A 19,808-nucleotide genomic window follows, 5' to 3' on the forward strand; every position below is an offset into this window, starting at 1 on the left:
GCCACTCCTCCAGTGCCATCTTAATGGCCAACAATTCTCGGTCTCCTATAGAATAATTGCGCTCAGAAGAGGAGAAAAGTTTGGAGAAAAAGCCGCAGGTTACCTTTCTTCCGGAAGAAGATTTTTGGGTAAGTACCGCCCCAGCTCCGGAGGAGGAGGCGTCAACTTCTAGGAAGAATTGTTTGTTGCCGTCCGGACGATGCAGCACCGAGGCGGAGAGGAAGGCCTGTTTTAAGGAAAGCAATGCCTCCTCTGCTTCGGGCGGCCATTCTCTGGGGTTCGTACCTTTACGGGTGAGAGCAGAGATAGGGGCAGTCCGGGAAGAGAAGTGCGGTATGAACAGGCGGTAATAGTTGGCGAAGCCCAGGAACCGCTGAATAGCCTTCAACCACTCTGGTCGGGGCCACTTCTGGATGGAAGACAGTTTCTCAGGATCCATTTGTAGACCGGTCTGAGAGATTATGTAGCCCAGAAATGGAAGAGAGGTCTGCTCAAAGATGCACTTCTCATATTTAGCGTAGAGGTGGTTCTGCCTGAGCCTGAGCAGGACCTGACGAACGTCCCTCCGGTGAGTAGGAAGATCCGGAGAGAAGACCAAGATATCGTCCAGGTACACCACCACGCAGGAGTAGAGAAGATCACGGAAGATGTCATTGACCAACTCTTGAAAGACGGCAGGAGCGTTACAGAGACCGAAGGGCATCACAAGGTACTCATAGTGGCCGTCCCGGGTATTGAATGCCGTCTTCCACTCATCCCCCTGACGGATACGGACCAGGTTATACGCCCCACGGAGATCCAGTTTGGTGAAGATTCTTGCCCCCCTCAGATGGTCAAATAATTCAGGAATAAGCGGAAGGGGGTATTTATTCTTCACAGTAATCTGTTTTAGGCCTCTATAGTCTATACATGGACGGAGTGAGCCGTCCTTCTTTTTGACAAAGAAGAAGCCTGCTCCCGCCGGGGAGGTAGATTTCCGGATAAATCCCCGGGCCAGGTTCTCCTCAATATATTCAGACATGGACCGGGTTTCAGCAGCGGACAAAGGGTAGATTCGCCCACGGGGAGGAGTAGAGCCAGGCATCAGGTCGATTGGGCAGTCGTATGGTCTATGAGGAGGTAAAGTCTCTGCCTCTTTTTTATTGAAGACATCCGCATAAGACCAATAGGGAACCGGAAGACCGGGCAGATTGGCTGGGGTAGGAGAAGGACGGGCAGGACGAACGGGAACTAGACAAGTCTTATGGCAGTCCTGTCCCCAGCGAAGGACCTCTCCGGTCTGCCAGTCAAGCACGGGTGCATGTTTCTGGAGCCAAGGCAGGCCAAGCAATAGTGCGTGAGAGAGTCCAGGCAGAACATGAAAGGAGATGCTCTCAGAATGCAGCATTCCCACCTGTAGAGTCAGAGATTCGGTGATGAGTTGGATGGGATGTGGTAAGAGACCCCCATCCACGGCGCCGACAGATAAAGGTACGGCCAGAGGTTTGGTGGGAATGTGGTATTTTTCTACCAGGGATTGAGAGATGAGATTTCCAGCAGCTCCAGAGTCAAGTTGAGCCAGTTCAAAATAGCGGTTCTCTCCGCAGAAGATAGAAACAGACAGCATCAGGGATGGAGAGGGTTTAATTTTGTCTAGGGCGACCTCTCTGAGCGATCCTAGACACAGGCGTTTCCCGACCTCTCAGGGCAGGAACGGATCCGGTGCTCCTTACTGCCACAGTAGAAACAGCTCCCCTCGGCACGACGTAAGTCTTGACGGGTCTTGACCATCTTGGTCTGGTCGACCTGCATAGGCTCAGGTGAGTGTGCCTGGGGAGTAACAGAGGGAGTGACGGGTCTCTGGAAGGTAGGGACTAGACGTGGAATCCTCCTCTCACGGGTGACCTCCCTAGCGTGCTCCTGGAACCGGATGTCAATCCGGGTGGCAAGTGTAATCAAGTCGTCGAGAGTGGTAGGAATGTCCCGACCGGCGAGTTCATCTTTAATACGGCCGGACAGACCCTCCCAGAAGACGGACACCAGGGCGTCGTTATCCCAGGCCAGCTCCGAAGCAAGGGTACGGAACCGTATGGCTTATTGGCCCACGGTGAGACTCCCTTGACGGAGACGTAGCAGAGATGAGGCGGATGAGGTCTTCCGTCCGGGTTCGTCGAAGACCTTCCGGAAAGCCGTGAGAAAGGCTGGCAGGTCGGACACCAGAGGGTCTCCTCTCTCCCATAGAGGATTTAGCCAAGCCAGTGCCTCTCCCGTGAGATGGGACATGATGAAGGCTACTTTGGCCCGGTCGGAATTAAACTGGTGGGACTGGTGTTCAAAGTGCAGGGTGCACTGGTTAATGAAGCCCCGAGCTTGAGCGGAGTCGCCTCCGAAGCGAGGAGGTGCAGAAAGCCGGATTCCAGAGCAGGATACTATGGTATTGGTGGGCAGCCGGGCTGCGAGTCAAGACACTAGCGGTGGTTGCTGGTGGGGCAGTCAAAGTGTCCAGGCGAGTATTGACATTCCGCAGGTGACCCAGGATGGACTCCTGTTGGGACCTCTGTCGGGACAGTTCATGACAAAGGTCCGAGAGCGAGGGAGCTTGGGTGCCACCGGGTTCCATGGCCCGAGCAAACTGTAACTTGTCTGGGAGGCGGAACCTCTGAGCAACTTATACAAGGGGGTGGTCCTTGTAAGGAAGCGGGTGGCGACCAGGGAAGACAGGCAGGCAGTCACAGCAGGTGACCGGGACAGTCTCTGGGTAAACGGGCAGGAGGTCACGGCAAGTGACCGGGGCAGTCTCTGGGTAAACGGGCAGGAGTTCACAGCAAGTGACCGGGACAGTCTCTGGGTAAACGGGCAGGTACGACCTGTGACGGCTGAGCCTCCAGGTAGGCTAGCAGGCAGATGAGTGCTCCCAGGTGAGCAGGCGAGAGTCTCAGGATAAGCAGGTGGTCACAGCATGTGACGTCGGAGCCTCCAGGTAGGCTAACAGGCAGGTAGCAGATGAGCGCTCCCAGGTGAGCGGGCAAGAGTCTCTGGACTGGCAGGTGGTCACGGCACGTGACGGCGGAGCCTCCAGGTAGGCTAACAGGCAGGTAGCAGATGAGCGCTCCCAGGTGAGCGGGCAAGAGTCTCTGGACTGGCTGGTGGTCACAGCACGTGACGGCGGAGCCTCCAGGTAGGCTAACAGGCAGGTAGCAGATGAGCGCTCCCAGGTGAGCAGGCAAGAGTCTCTGGACTGGCAGGTGGTCACAGCATGTGACGGCGGAGCCTCCAGGTGGGCTAGCAGACAGGTAGCAGGTGAGCGCTCCCAGGTGAGCGGGCAAGCTGGTCCATAGACAGACTGACAGGTGTCGGAAGGCAGACCGTCGGACCTCAGGCTAGCAAGCAGGAAAGCGGATGACAGGCAGGAATCAGGCAGGAAACTGGCAGGCAACAGGCAGGTAACAGGCAACGGGACCTGAGGGCTGAAGCAGAGTAGTGAACAGTGCAACAACATTGCTCGGGCACCTCCATTTTGGAGGAGGTGCCTTATATATGGAGGCTTATATATGGAGGGATCCTCCGGCCATTGGCCGGGGACTCCTTAGGGCGACGCGCGCGGCCCCTTTGAGAGAGGGGGAGCGCGCGCGCCCTAAGCACAGTGACCGGGGGAGAGCAAGCGCTGCAAGCAGAGCGGGAGGAAGCCGCCGGGCACGGAGCAGAGAGGTGAGGGGAACAGCGTCCCTGCCTAGCAGGAGGCAGGGACGCCGACGCTACAGGCTACTTCCGGTCCGTTTATGGCACGCATGCACACAATGGAGATAATGGGAAAAAAAAAAAAACTGCAGGTGATCGCAGGTGTTCCTGCTTCACACTTGGACCAAGGGGGAGGAGCTTTCCAACCCCCCTCCCCAGGGAGAGGGAGAGTGCTGAGTCCAGTCGCCTATATAAGAGCCCGGGACAGAAGACATCTTAAGGTAGGACCTAATCCGTTTTTGTATTTTATACACTGGATGGTCAAGAATCTATCTTCTCTATGTCTGTGGAGCCCAGCGCAATTCCAGTCCCAGTAAGTCTGGCACTGGGGGTCCTTTCCTAGGTGCAGGTTAGAATTGATACATTAATTTCCCTTCTCCCTCTTTTTTAGGGGGACAAGGATCCTGCACCAGGAAATAAGTCTAGCCGGAAATGTGCTATATGTGCAAAAATGCTATCTTCTTCAAACAAAAAATATTTATGCCAAAAATGTACGGAGAAAGTTATTAGGGAAGAGCAGCCGTCCCTCATATACAAAATCAAGGGGATAGTCCGTCAAGAGGTTCCAACTTCATTGGCCTCCTTTTCCCGATCCACTTCGGATTCACCTCCAAAGGCTAAGAAGAGGAAGATTTCCCTGGAAGAAAAAAGAGACTCTGACTCCCAGGACGAGATATCCTTTCCAGAAGACCTCATAGAGGAAGGTGAACTCAGCCCAGCAGAGGAAGGTCTGGAAAATAATTAATATTATTTCTCAACAGAATTTATGGAAGACCTCCTCACAGCAGTAAGAAGAACGATGGAGGTGGAAGAAGAGAAACCCACTAGATCAGTCCCAAGAAGAGATGTTCGGTGGTCTCCGTTCAAAGTAAAAGATGGTGTTCCCAATACATAAGAACATTCAGGACTTAATCCTGGACGAATGGGAGAATCCCGAAAGACGACTGAATACACCAACAGAATTGAAAGACAGGTTTCTGGTAGATGAAGAAACCTCAAAATGTTGGACCGAGATACCTAAGGTCGATATGCAGGTGGCAAGAGTCGCTAAAAAGACAATATTGCCATTCAAGGATTCGTCGCAACTTAAGGATCCTCTGGACCGCAAGATAGAAATCCTGGGAAACCTCAGCAGCCCTTCTGAACACTAAAGTAGTCTCCACGTGTGTTACACGATCCGTGTCGAGATGGCTCAACCAACTTGAAGAGCATCTGGCTATGGGCACATCCAGAGAAGAGATACAAGCTTCCTTACCTTTACTGCAGGAAGCCACTGACTTCCTGGCGGATGCTTCAGCGGAATCTGTGAGGGTAACCGCCAGGGCAGCAGTCCTATCAATCTCCACAAGGCAAGCACTATGGCTGAAATCGTGGAACGGTGATGTGGCCTCTAAAATAAAACTCTGTTCCATTCCCTTCTGGGGAGAATATATGTTTGGCCAGGCCCTTGACAACCTCCTGGAGAAGGCGGCTGATAAAAAGAAATCCATGCCAGAACGCAGACACTACAAAAAGACCCGCTTTCGCCCCCCTTGGGAGCAGAATCCTCAGTACAAGAGGGAAAGGGAAGCTCGATGGAGCTACCCCAAAGGAGGGAAAGATAGGAATATGTTTTTCTCAAAAGGACAGCGACAACAAAAGCTGTGACGCCAGAGCAGTAGGGGGACGAATCACGAAATACCTTCCCCAATGGCAAAAGATTTGCTCCAGTCAATGGGTCTTGAAAGCAATTCAAGAAAGGGTGAAGATCGAATTCTCCTCATATCCACCAAGAAAAGTAAGAATAACTCGTCTAACCTCCCCGAGATTAAAAACCACCCTGATGTCCGGCCTAAGAAACCTGCTATCCTTGGGGGCAATTTCACCGGTCCCAAAAACAGAAAGACACACAGGCCACTATTCATGCCTGTTTATGATAAAAAACAAAAACAAACTGCACCTACAGAATAATAATAAATCTGAAAGCCTTAAATCGATACATCATCTACCGAAGATTCAAAATGGAATCCATCAAATCAGCAGTTCCTTTGATAGGACAAGAATATGTGATGGCAACCATCGACTTACAGGACGCATACTACCACATCCCTATACATCCAACATACCGAAAATTTCTACGATTTGCGGTGGTCCAAGAGGATCAGACGATACACTCCAATTCAATGTATTGCCGTTCGGAATATCCTCAGCACCAAGAATTTTTACCAAAATTATGTCAAAGGTAGTGGCTTCTATCAGAAAGGAGGAAATCAGCATCATTCCCTACCTCAACGACTTCTTACTAGTAGGTCCCTCGGTGGAATCACTCCAGGGAGATCTGCAAAGGACAATCCAAATCCTGACCACTCTAGGGTGGCTGATAAATCATCAAAAGTCAGAACTGGTCCCTGCCACAGAAAAAACGTTCCTGGGTGTTCTATTAGACTCCGCCAGACAAACCTCCTTCCTACCAAGGGACAAGCAGATACTTTTGAGATCCAAGATAACGAATCTGAAGACCCGGAACAAGGTGTCCCTAAGATTTGCCATGTCAGCCCTCGGCTCCATGACAGCCTGCATCCAATCCGTAGCCTGAGCTCAAGCTCACACCAGGGTATTGCAAACCTATATTCTCGCACAGTGGGACAGAAAGTCTCAAAAGGTACCATCGCTACTTGGATCAAGAAAGCAATTGTAGAATCATATCAGATCCAAAATCTCTCACCGCCAGAGAAACTAAAAGCACAATCTACTAGAGCCATGTCCGTCTCCTGGGCAGAGAAGGCTAACGCTTCCCTCGAGCAGATATGTAGAGCAGCTACATGGTCCTCGGTCCATACCTTCACCAAGCATTACAAACTTAATTTAATGTCCATTAAAGACTTGGCCTTTGGGCGGAAAGTACTTCTGGCCATTGTCCCTCCCTAAACATGAGTCTTTGGTACTCTTCCTTTGGTGCTGTCGTGGGGGATTATTGGAGAAAATCGAATTAGACTTACCAGTAATTCGGTTTCTAATAGCCCTCCACGACAGCACTGGTAATTCCCTCCCTGGCTTGGTTAGCCAAAAAATCATTTAATTTGAATAAGCATAAATATAATTTGAAGCATCCATCCTTGTGTGGTCCTTTATAAAAACACTGGAGGGAGGATGAGTGAGTGGCTATTTGACCTCTTTGTGTTTCCTGTCCCTATTAGGGTGGGGTGACATCCTCCTTTGGTGCTGTCGTGGAGGGTTATTAGACACCGAATTACCGGTAAGTCTAATTCCATTTTTTTTTTCAGTCAAGATGGGGTGCAGAGTGTACTTTAGTGAGAGAAAAAAAATGAACTTTTTAGAATTTACCAAATGGCTGCAATGAAAAAAAGAGTGAAAAATTTAAAGGGGTCTGAATACTTTCCGTACCTTCTGTATGTTTGGGGTCATTATCCTGCTGGAAGACCCATGACATAGGATGCAAACTCAGTTTTCTGACACTGGGCACTACATTACAACCCAAAATCCTTTGGTAATCTTCAGATTTTATGATGCCTTGCACACAGTCAAGGCACCCAGTGCCAGAGGCAGCAAAACAACCCCAAAACATCTTTGAACCTCCACCATATTTGACTGTGGGTACTGTTATTTGCTTTGTAGGCTTCATTCCGTTTTTGGTAAACAGTAGAATGATGTGCTTTACCAAAAAGCTCAATTTTGGTCTCATTTGTCCATAAGACGCTTTCCCAGAAGGATTTTGGCTTAGTCATGTACATTTTTGCAAACTGCAGTATAGCTTTTTTATGTCTGCATCAGCAGTGGGGTCCTCCTGGATCTCTCACACAAAGGATAATTTTCTGGGAGACATACTTTGTTCCAGAAAATGATTTCAAGGGTGCCAACACTTTCGTCCATGACTGTATGTCTGGCCCATAGATCTTAACAGCTCATTTACGTATTAAGAAAAATGTGAGCAAGGAATACTATTCTGAATTAAAGCACTGTAATACCAGGTAAGTAATGTGTAAGGCAGTATAGCTATTGGGCTTAATTATGAAATGATACAGTATGTAATAACTGAAATAGCTGTGTATCAATTAAAATTTAACTTTTAATCAAAGGCTTATAAAATAAGGTGCAAATGCTCACAGACTGACATATACACAATAAAAGAGTGATCCACTCATACACTCCTTTTCTCTAGTTATCACACCCAATAACATCAGGTGTTCACATGACCTTTCACCTGTATAAATGGTTACCCCACCTGTACTCAATGCAGAAAAATGTCCCCAGAAAGATCCTGCTCAGATGCAATAATGGTCATACAACAAACAGCATCTAATGGTACACTTCAGTGACCATCTTATTACTAACTAGATAAGGGTCAATGTAAAAGATATATTGAAAGATGCTTGTTGGATAGGAGAAAATATAAGGTAACATATTTATTTACCCATAAAGCAGCAATTTATAGTGTTAGAGTCTTCCCAAAATAAATAACCCTCTTTCATGGTTATGATACTTAAATTGTACACATACACCAAGGGCCAGGGACAGGACTCGCTTAATTTCTAACCCTATACCACATATCCTCAGTTTAAATAGTGCTGCAGCGCAAACTAAGGAAACTTTTTCCCCTGAAAGGAAACTTTTGAACCTCTGTTCCCCCTGAAGACTCAATTTGAAGAAACGCGTCGGGGTGGTTCGTATTATGATGATGCTCACCTCAATGAGAATGAATAATAGAAGTCTCTAAGATTTATGGGTGAGATCATTCCTTTTCTCTTTTCCAGGTCTATTTAAACTGAGGATATGTGGTATAGGGTTAGAAATTAAGCGAGTCCTGTCCCTGGCCCTTGGTGTATGTGTACAATTTAAGTATCATAACCATGAAAGAGGGTTATTTATTTTGGGAAGACTCTAACACTATAAATTGCTGCTTTATGGGTAAATAAATATGTTACTTTATATTTTCTCCTATCCAACAAGCATCTTTCAATATATCTTTTACACTGACCCTTATCTAGTTAGTAATAAGATGGTCACTGAAGTGTACCATTAGATGCTGTTTGTTGTATGACCATTATTGCATCTGAGCAGGATCTTTCTGGGGACATTTTTCTGCATTGAGTACAGGTGGGGTAACCATTTATACAGGTGAAAGGTCATGTGAACACCTGATGTTATTGGGTGTGATAACTAGAGAAAAGGAGTGTATGAGTGGATCACTCTTTTATTGTGTATATGTCAGTCTGTGAGCATTTGCACCTTATTTTATAAGCCTTTGATTAAAAGTTAAATTTTAATTGATACTCAGCTATTTCAGTCAAGTAATGTGTAAGGATCTGCAATATAGCTCAACATTATATGTACAATTAACATACAGAAAAAGTGGAAAATGTTCTAAGGTAACAACGTACACTGTACAATATCTGTCCATGTCAATTACAATCGACAACCACTAGAGGGCATCACGGACACAGTAATGGATACAGAACGTAGGATAAAAGCTTTACCTCCGGTATCGGTGCAGCGCCTCACTTTTTAAAACAAAAAAAAATGTATTGTATTTATTTCCCAATGACCGGATTTCACTTACTTTTCACTATGAAGGGTGACTCATTGAACATGAAAAAAAAATCCATGGTAAGGGTGGGTGGGGTGTGACTACTTTTTTTTTTTTAGTTTTCTCCGTAACCTTTGCTGTCTCGCTTTTGCAGAAGCACGCCCTCCTAGTTAAGGGGCCGTGTGAAGTGAGGAAGAGAGAGCTGGTCTTCCTGCAGTTCCATCTGAATGAAACAGAACAAGACTTCAGCGCCATCGACTATCTGATCTTCGCTTCTTACAAGAACTTCCTCGCCAGGTGCGTGGTGTGTCCCTCTGATAAACCCTACGGCCACAACCATCGCACATTATCAGTATGCCAGCCTAACCCTCTGCAGACCTGTGGGGGGAGACAGGGAGCCCCCTTATGCTTTCATGCTCACAATTGCCCACTGCATATAAAAGTTTAAATGGCCGGGATGGGAGTCCTCTCTGATCCTGGACACAGCGAGCGCAGCTGCATGGGAGTTCTAAGTCTATATAGGACATATGGTCACCATAAAGGGAGGTCTATACACCCCACTAGGACACATCGGCCCTGGATAGGCGCCTCCCTTTCTGCTGGAGTCGCTCCATCCTTGGTTCAGACGCTCTGTCAATTGCCGCCAAGTAAAGTCACGTTGGCTGTGGCGTTCACTGGCAAAATCAACTATTTGCTTGGAGTGTCAGGAAGCAGCGAATTGCCCCGGGAGGGGGGGGGACTGTAGTCTGAATTGCCCCGGGATGGGGTGGGGGGGGTCTGTAGTCTGAATTGCCCCGGGGGGGGGGGGGGGTCTGTAGTCTGAATTGCCCCGGGAGGGGGGGGTCTGTAGTCTGAATTGCCCCCGGGAGGGGGGGGGTCTGTAGTCTGAATTGCCCCGGGAGGGAAGGGGGGTCTGTAGTCTGTTGGTTTCTCTTTTGATAACGCGCCCCCCCCTTACATTGCTGCTGGTTATATCTTTTATGTATTCTGAGTTTCAGGTTTTCAGTGCGGATATTTCACAACCTGCCGTCCCAGTGTCTGGATCAGGATAATGATCCGGAGGAGACAATGTTGCCTTCTGTGCAGACACATCTGAATCAGTCCTTTGTTCGGAGGTCTCGCAGGTTCTTTGTCGGAGGCATCAGGTCATTGACGTGATGAGTGAGATAACAGCGGGATATTGTCCCCGGACATTTACCGATGTCTTTGTAAACATTTCCACGTGTGTGAACACGACAGCAGGAGAAGTCCGTGAGATCATTGCGCCAAAGAAAGGCTAATTGTCCGGTTAGGAGAACTTCGTATGGACAGGACCCTCATCCTTGCCTTACCTTCGATTTTTCTCCCACAAATTGCCCCTTTTAACCTCATGTATCTATGGTCAAACCGTGAGGGTGAAACCATGTTCCCTAATGTAAAGAATCGTCCTGCTGTTAAATCCTAGGAACAACCCCTTTCAGGTACCCATAAACCCTTGATAACTGTCAGGCTAACGCTTAGCTGAACAAGAACGATCTTTCTCCACCCCAAACACATGGACGCTCAGTTTAGCAGAGCAAGGAAGTGTTCTCATTAGGGCGAGAGCGGTAAACTTGTTTCCCACACCTCTGGTGGCGACTCGTCATCCAGGAGAAGAAAAAGGATCAGCCATTCAATTTCATCGTGCCCAAATCTTTGAAATTTGGGAAGCGAATTGGGCTGACTTTCCTTTAAAGGGTTTGTCTGTGTTTATTGTATAGTGTGAATGGAAATCTGAGCAATGTTGAAGGGCTTTGGGTGACCTAAAGTTATAAGAAGCTCCAGGTACATGAGATTCCCTGCTGTGATCTTCAGGTGGATTTCTGGGATGGGCAAGTAGGTAAAGTTTGGGCAGTTTTCCCCTTGAAGAGCAGTTGGTCCAGTGCCTTAAAGGGGGGTTGCCTTGTATACATCTGACACCCTAAAGCTGCTCATACGTTGTATATACATAATTATAGGTAGAGGGGAATCAGCGGCTGCCGGATACCACATCTCCTGGGGAAACTGATGTTCTCCACTTCGAACCAGTAGCATGCCACCATCTTTTTTGTATTGGACAGAAAGTTGAGGTGTCGTACTCGCCTCGTGATCTATTATACAAGCCATATTAAGGCTCCGTACATAATACTGTCTTTTGGATTTTTTTCATGAATCGGGTGGCTCTGGATATGCACAGCGGCTGCTATCCCTGCGGCCGTCTACTGGAGCACCTTAATAAAGGTTAACTAGCCGAGACAATTTCCTTTCCGAACGGCCGACTAATATTTATAGAACCGTGACTATATATATATATATATATATATATATATATATATATATATATATATATATATATATATATATATATATATATATATATATATATATATATATATATATATATATATATATACGGTCGTTCTCGCTAATCATAAGTTAAATAATTATCCGCGTTCCAGAGCTCAGAACAGTTAGTTCTGCTCTAATTACAGGCCGTCCCGAACTTCATAGTTTTCTTCAAATAGATCGAAACCAGAGAGACACGTATGAAGTCACTGGTGGGTGACGTCCCTTTATCTGCATCTTCTCAGTCGTCTTGATACAGAAGGGGAACCGGTGCAGCTGCTGGAAATTTTTAGTCTCTATAAATTGTCACCTATCCACTTGATAGATGATACTTGTTGGATTGGTTTGGGTCTCCCCAATTAATGTGTTCTCATTGTTACACTACACTGTGTTCCAAATTATTATGCAAATAATATTTTCTCAGATTTTCCGAAATTACCTATATGAATTGCAGTCATGCCCCGTCTCATGCTGCGCATAACACATCTGCATCTCTGGCTGCTATGGGCATAAAAGGGGACAAACTTATGGTGTGGCCCCCATGCTCCCCTGACCTCAACCCCATTGAGAACCTCTGGAGCATCATCAAAAGGAGTGTCTATGATGGCGGGAGGCAGTTCACATCTAAGCAACAGCTCTGGGAGGGTATTCTGTCCTTATGCAAAACAATTAAAGCAGAAACCATCCAAAACCTGACAAATTCAATGGACGAGAGAGTTCAGAAGCTCCTTTCGAACAAGGGGTCCTATGTGCAAATGTAACATCACCTAGAATAAAGTTTTGAGTTGAAAACTGTTTGATTTCAGTTTGTAATAACCTGCTAATGCTTATAATTTCAAAAATGACCATTTTTTTGTTCTTTATTAAAATGAAAAGGTTGAAAACTCTGCTGTGCATAATAATTTGGAACATGTATTTTGAGTGCAGTTTGAGTGTTTTATTTTTTTAAAAATATACTGTTATCATAGGCAGTTTGTACAAAAACCTTTCAGTTGTACTCTAATAGTTATTTGACTGGAAAATTACAATGACTGCAATTCATATAGATAATTTGGGAAAATCTGAGAAAATATTATTTACATAATAATTTGGAACACAGTGTAGTTCAATCCAGGCCGCAAGATAGGAGGAGTTTTGATTGAGGCTGCAGGTCGCACTTGCATCCTGCTGCACAATTGTAATTCTATTCTCGACCTACTCCTGAATGGAGTATTCAGCTCTTCACAGCTGGTATTTTTGAGTTCTCACTCATCCAGTGAATAGTTGATCATTTTTGGAGACCAGAATAACCCTTTTAGTTTATTACCTCTACTCCACCTTCCCCCCTCCATGTGTGGCTATATGCCACTATTTACAGAGCGCCTCCTAGTGGTGGCAACAGAACGTAAAGGTATATCACTCAGAAGTAGGGGGTAATGTCTGCGGGATCAGACTACACCATGTTTATTTGTAGTCTGAGATGCATAGGAGCTGCAGACACAAAATTACTTTTATGAAGACTATTTTCAAAGTTGCTTTAAAGGGTTAGAAAAACGTGGCTTATTTTTCCAAAAACAGAGCCGTACTAGTGTAGTTGATTTGTCCGGTATTGCAGCATTCAATTCAATGGAGCTGAGTTGCAATACCGTAAACAACCTGTAGAAAGGGTGGCACTGTTTTTGTTTTCTAAATTTTTTTTTTTTTTTAAAGAAAGTAGCCATGTTTTTATAATACTTTTAAGGATTTATTTTAGATCCTTTAGAGCACCAGAAAGTGGTTACAAAAAATGTATGTACCTACATAATAGGTATACGACCAATCGAGAGATGTTTTTATTTTTTTTTTCTAGTGACAACAAGACTAAATTCATGCAGGACTGTGAAAGCTCCTTCTCCAGCTGGAAATTCTCTGGGGGCTTTCGGACTTGGGTGAAAATGTCCTTAGTAAAGACGACCGAGGAAGACGGGCGACAATACGTGGAGTTCAGACAAGAGGTTGGTTGGAGAGAGGATGCAAAAAAAGTGACTTCAGTGTTACCCTATGGGAAAAAAAAAAGTTGTAAGTGACATGGCCGCATGTGTGCAGCGGCCACAAGGTCAGGAAGAACTTTTTTTTTTTTTCAATAGGGAAACACTAAAGACGCCGTGGCGGTAATTCCTTTTGTCCCTGGAAATCGCCATCCAAATGGATCCTTGACCCAATGGCTAAAAATCCCCAATTCTTGGTACTGACGTCCGTTCTCATCACAGACCAGCGTCGTCAACTACATCGATCGGAGGCAGGCGACAGAGAAGGGAGACCAGTTATTCTTTGTGGTCTTTGAATGGAAGGATCCGTACATCCAAGAGATTCAAGACGTGAGTATCCGGAGGAGAACATTCACATTAGGAGGCTTTTTGTAGGGTATAGTGTGGAGCAACAATAACCTGACCGAATGGGAACTGAAGCCTTAAAAGGGCAAACGTATCATTAATGTCAGATCAGTGGGGGTCGGACATTCGGCACAGCCACCGATCAGCTGTTTTCAGCAGGATGCAAACAATAAACATGGGCTGAACAGCACAGCGCCATTCACTGTGTAGTGGACGTTTCCAGTTACTGCGGCTCAGCTCCTATGCACTTCAATAGAAGCTGAGCTGCAGTACCTGAGAACGGCCACTACAGTGAATGGCGCTGTGCTGTTCAGCCCATGTTCACAGTTTACATCCTGCTGATGTTGCGTCCGACCCCCACTGATCTGATATTGCTGATCTATTTAATTGATTTCTTATTAATTACCCCTCTGACTATCACTAATAGTTGAAGTCCATTTGGCACCACTCCTGATACTGAGGACTGCAAGTCTTTCACAATGAAGGTTTTTTTTTTTTAATCCAATATCATCAGGAAGAAACACCAGACAGAAAAATGGCGCCATCCCAGAATGTACATGATAATCCCGCGCTGCTGGCACATGTTGTCCCCGGCATGTGCCAGTGCTCTGGCGTCAGTACATCAGTGACACTTGGCCATATAAATGTGGAATGTGAGACTTAACCATTAATATTCCAGGATCAGGCAACTATAGGAACAGGAAATATAGGAATGCAGTAAGATGGGAAATCTTACATCCTAATATCGCAGATGTGAAGTGGTCAGAAATTTACTTTAACCAGTTCAAGACCGGGTCATTTACTCCCATCCTTGACCAGGTATATTTTTGGGGGATTTTTGTACATGCGGTTTAAAGAGCTGTAAGAAAAAAGAAAAAAAATGTCTGTCTATTCAAGTAATTTTTGCTTCTGTTTTTATTTTTTCGTGAAACGTTTCTTTTATTTTTTTTTTTCAGCAGGTGGCAGGGCTAGTAAAAGCTATTTGGATTGATAGTGACTTTTTTACTTTATTTTGTTTTTCACTTGATGGTTTTCATTCATAAAATACCTTTAGGAGCATTTAATTATAGAAATATTTTTATTTTCATCTTCTTTCCCTTGTAACTGGGATCGGTATATAAGCCCCAAGTTACAGGGGAAATGCAGCCTCCTGGCTGAATAGCAGAGCTGTCTGAGTCTCCTGCTCCCTTTCTAGTCACAGCGATCATATAACTGCTATGTATGAAGGAGGAGGCTTCATCAGCGCTTCCTATTACTTTGTATACAGCGCTTGTTTAGCGTTGTGTATACAGTGATAGAGAAGGCAGAGATGGTAATAAACCGTCTCTGCCTTCTCCATGGGGACTTTGCCTGTGTCTGACAGCCGACTCCCTGCTCGCTGAGCTACACGATTGCATGTAACTGCGATGCCATGCAGACACGTTTTAGAATATCCCTGTAGAGTAGGAGCCGGACCGCCCAGATTTTTAAAGTTTATGGGTGGTTCGAAAGTAATTTAAAACTCTGCATTATTGACCTATCCATAGGAAATGCCATAAATGTCATTTATATTGCCTATATTTTGTCGTTGGCCTGCAGATCATCACTGCCAACCCCTGGAGCATGATCGCGCTGCTCTGCGGAGTGTTCCTGGTTTTATTCAAAGCCGCAGACTTTGCCAAACTCAGCGTCAAGTGGATGATCAAAATCCGCAAGCGGCATCTGAAGAAGCGGGCGCGGGAGCTGAACCACATAAGCTGAAGCAGGACATCTCGCCACCAGCTTACAACCTTGACCTATCACTTGGGCGTTAGTGGAGCTGCTGGACCAGCGCCTGAACGGGACCCAAAACCTTTTCTTAGTCTTGATTTAATATAGGAGTAGCACTGGGTGGCCTGTGCCGCCAGTAATCCATGACTGTGAACAATAGGACTGTTTTGTACATTTACTTCCGGCATCGGACCGCCACAGAGGAAGACTATGAAGATGTGATTTACTGCCAGAGAATATTTAAAGGGGCTGACCTTATCAGGACAACCCCTTTTTATATGCCTATATGGGCATCTTCGATGTTATATTTTAGGAAATTCCTTAATCAGCACTCCCCTCGTATAAACCAGTTACAAGAATTTAGTTATGGGCAGACATCTAGATTTTCTTAGTGGAGGAAAAGATAATTTTAGGGCCCAAAGCTCCAAAACTCCTGCATTATGCAGCCATGGAGCTAAATGCTAAAATTCTGGAAGTCTGCAGCCAACACTAGGGGGAGCTCAGTGAAGGTTTGTGAGCTGTGTACATCTCTTACTAGAACTTTAACCTATTTTTCCCAGTGACTTGGTGTCGCTCTCCGGAGCACCGTTACTTACCTTTCGCTACTACCACAGACAGTATTGTATTTAAGCATTGTATAGATATATATTTATGGATACTTGTGGATTTACTGTTAAATCTATTTGCAGTACTGAGTCAGGACAGGCAACACTGGAATTTTACAGGGAAAGACCAATAAAGGGGAATTTTAAAAGGGGAATTTTTTTAAGCTTTATTTTCAATTATCATATGTAAAATCATCAAAGGATTATGGATAGAAAGTCTCAAGCCGAACATAGACGTAACAATTCGCTCCAAGTGCCGCTGGTGTGTTATGTGCTAATATAAGGGACGGCCGACTGTTATAACGGACCGTAAATCATTGATGCATAAAACAGAGTACGGACCCCAATTTACAAGCTGGCTGCAGTTCTCCCAACCCGAATTCAATAGTCGCAGGAGACCCTCTATTTTTTACTGGTTACCGGCCACCGCTGCAGTGTATTGGTGGTGGTCTGTCATCTAGGCAAGTAGCTCCTCGCTTACAAGTAGGGATGAACGGACCCGTGGAAGTTCGGGTTCTGGTATCAGACTCAAACTTTATTCCAATGTTTAGTTTGGGCACCGGAACGCTACCCGAAGTTGAACCAGACTCTCTCTCTGTTACCCTCCTTCCCCCTGAAACTCTAAACATTGCAGCGGACTCCACCCCCCCCCCCAAACTCTGATCATTGCAGTGGACTCCACCCCCCCCCCCCCCAAACTCTGATCATTGCAGTGGACTCCACCCCCCCCCCAAACTCTGATCATTGCAGCGGACTCCACCCCACCCCCCCAAACTCTGAACATTGCAGCGGACTCCACCCCACCCCCCCAAACTCTGAACATTGCAGCGGACTCCACCCCACCCCCCCAAACTCTGAACATTGCAGCGGACTCCACCCCACCCCCCCAAACTCTGAACATTGCAGCGGACTCCACCCCACCCCCCCAAACTCTGAACATTGCAGCGGACTCCACCCCACCCCCCCAAACTCTGAACATTGCAGCGGACTCCACCCCACCCCCCCAAACTCTGAACATTGCAGCGGACTCCACCCCACCCCCCCAAACTCTGAACATTGCAGCGGACTCCACCCCACCCCCCCAAACTCTGAACATTGCAGCGGACTCCACCCCACCCCCCCAAACTCTGAACATTGCAGCGGACTCCACCCCACCCCCCCCAGAACTCCGAGCATCGCAGCGGACTTCCGGGAGAAGTCTGTGTTCAGCGTTTAGCACTAAACACTAAACGTCCGCTACAAATGCCACACTTTTAAGCTCGGTGCTCATCTCTCCTTCCAACCTCTTCTATGGAGGTTCCCAGGGTTTTTCTGATCACTGGGTCTGGCCGGCTTCACTGCCCCGTCGCTCGGCCAATGCTGCAGAGGCCGTCAGGGAGCCTGGAGGCTGGGAGAACCTGGAGGCTGGGAGAACCTGGAGGCTGGGAGAACCTGGAGGCTGGGAGAACCTGGAGGCTGGGAGAGCCTGGAGGCAGGGAGCCATGTGCTATAGAAAAGGAGAATAATCCTTTAAGTCAGAAATTAGTGCACTGATAAGGGGATGAATTTCCCTGGGGAAAAATCATTCCCACCACTGAAAATATAACTTTTCACATTGGGGGTGTAAAGAGAATTTTACCCAATTACACAGATTGTTGGAAACCACAAATTAGTTTTTTTCCCCAATTTCTGAATAATTTTTTGACTATATATATTTGAGTGCTGGAGAATCTATTAATCTTGTATTAGTATTTTTTGTAATTGTATATAAAAAGTCTCTTATATCTGCTCGTTGTCGGTGAATATTTTGGGCACTATTTCCAATGCTGCTCTCTGCTGGTTGAAAGTGGTGTTACATAAAGAAATACAGAAGCCAAATCTGCAAATTCTCTTTTAATACTTTTTAAACCACATATTGATTTCTGCTCATTTCTTCTTGGATTCATGTGACCTGACAGCCAATACCGTCTGTCTTCTGAGCTCCCACAATGCAATGCTGTGTAGTAACAGGAAACCTTCAGAATTCTGAATTTAAAGGGGTTGTCCAAAATTATATTAACTTGGCTGATTTCTTTAAAAAAAAAAAACACAGCACCACTTCTTTCTATGTATTATGCCTGGTACTGCAGCGCTGTTAATCTGAACTCAATGTGGATGAGCTGCAATACCTCACATAGGCTATGTAGAAGGGTGGCGCTGTTTCCGGATGACACTTTATTTTCTGTATGTACAGAGAATAAAACATTTGTATGATAAAAATCAACACTGGATAATTAAAGCAAAGTATCTGAAAACATATTCAACATTTGTATGTCATTTTAGATGTATACTTGTGTTCCTTTAAATCTTGCCCTACTTCTTCCACTGATCAATGTACTATGTCCCATCCTGCAGCATTAAGGAGGGGAAGGTGAGCTGTGACATTTCCTATTATGATTGGTGGATCCTGTGTCATCACTTCTGTATAGAGGTGTTGACTTTCATTTTAATCCAGCCTCTGATGATAATGAATCTGCTGAAAACTCTTCCTGAAAAGACTGGAGAAAAAAAGACTAAAAAAAAAGCCTCAGTGGCCATTTTAAAAACTGCAAAATTACTATTATTTTTTTTTAAATGAAGATCAATATGGAAAAATTGCCCAAAAATATATATATTTTTTTTTAGAAATCCATTTAAAAAAGAAAGTAAAAAGTTCATAAAAATGGTATAAACAGAAAAAAAGTCAAAAATTGGAATCACCCCTCCTTTTTTTTCCCATCCAAAAAATAAAATAAGCATATTCGGTATTGCGGTGTCCGTAAAAGTCCAATCTAATAAAATATTGAACCCATGAGATAAATGCTCTAAAGAAAGGGGCGGAAAAATCAGAATGTCAGAATTGCTGTTTGTTTTGTTTGCTGCACTAAGAAATGCAGTAAGCGAGCTAAAAATCTGCTTTATATACAAATTATATCAGAGATGTAGATTGCCCCCCAATGAATTATTAACACCCGCACAGTGGATGCATTCATAGAAACGTCATGTGGAATTGTGCTCAGTCCTCTCTCGGGGGATGGACCGGTGTCAAAAATACTCATGATTGTCAGGAGGAAGGAATTCTTTTCTGTTTGCTGAAATGTCGTGCGAGGTCACATCAGATGGTGCCCACGTGATATTGACCATGTCAGACTCTGCCCTCATAGGACACAATAGAGGCATTGTTCCCGTACCTGCTGTTTAGTGATACAAGTGCCAGTATCCTCATAATAGACTCTGAAGAACAGCCATGGGGTAAAGCAACTTTGTAAAAAAAAAAATGCACTTTTTGTTATATTACCCAAACTATACACACTCCTCAACATAGAAATTACAACACCTAGAAGGAAAAGTTGTGGCATGATGGAAATCACAGGATGATGGACATGTTACTGATCTGTAAAAAATGGAAACAAAACTTTAAAAACAGCTGGATTTATTCAGTCTGGAGTACGAGCACCACGTGCGGAAATCCCGGCACCTCCAGCCTCAGCTGCTATCACTGAGGTCATTAATGGTCATCTG

General features: G+C 45.5%; 1 protein-coding gene across 3 annotated transcripts in view; it reads left to right on the top strand.

The window, feature by feature from the left end:
• PACC1 (proton activated chloride channel 1) overlaps window positions 1-16,969 on the top strand; it is a 40,505-nt gene extending 23,536 nt beyond the window's left edge. For 2 of the 3 annotated variants that reach the window (XM_073673304.1, XM_073673306.1), the window contains exons 5-8: window positions 9,396-9,538; window positions 13,413-13,557; window positions 13,813-13,920; window positions 15,514-16,969. In XM_073673304.1, coding sequence (XP_073529405.1) covers window positions 9,396-9,538; window positions 13,413-13,557; window positions 13,813-13,920; window positions 15,514-15,675 — 558 coding nt within the window. In that variant the 3' untranslated portion in view covers window positions 15,676-16,969. Of the gene's footprint in view, window positions 1-9,395; window positions 9,539-13,412; window positions 13,558-13,689; window positions 13,921-15,513 lie in introns of those variants that run through there. The other variant, XM_073673307.1, reaches the window with a different exon arrangement.
• The last annotated feature ends 2,839 nt before the right edge of the window (window positions 16,970-19,808 follow it).

Source organism: Phyllobates terribilis, unplaced genomic scaffold (genome assembly GCF_046119375.1).
Source record: "Phyllobates terribilis strain yellow unplaced genomic scaffold, ASM4611937v1 Scaffold_3__8_contigs__length_932513732, whole genome shotgun sequence".
NCBI lineage: Eukaryota > Metazoa > Chordata > Amphibia > Anura > Dendrobatidae > Phyllobates > Phyllobates terribilis.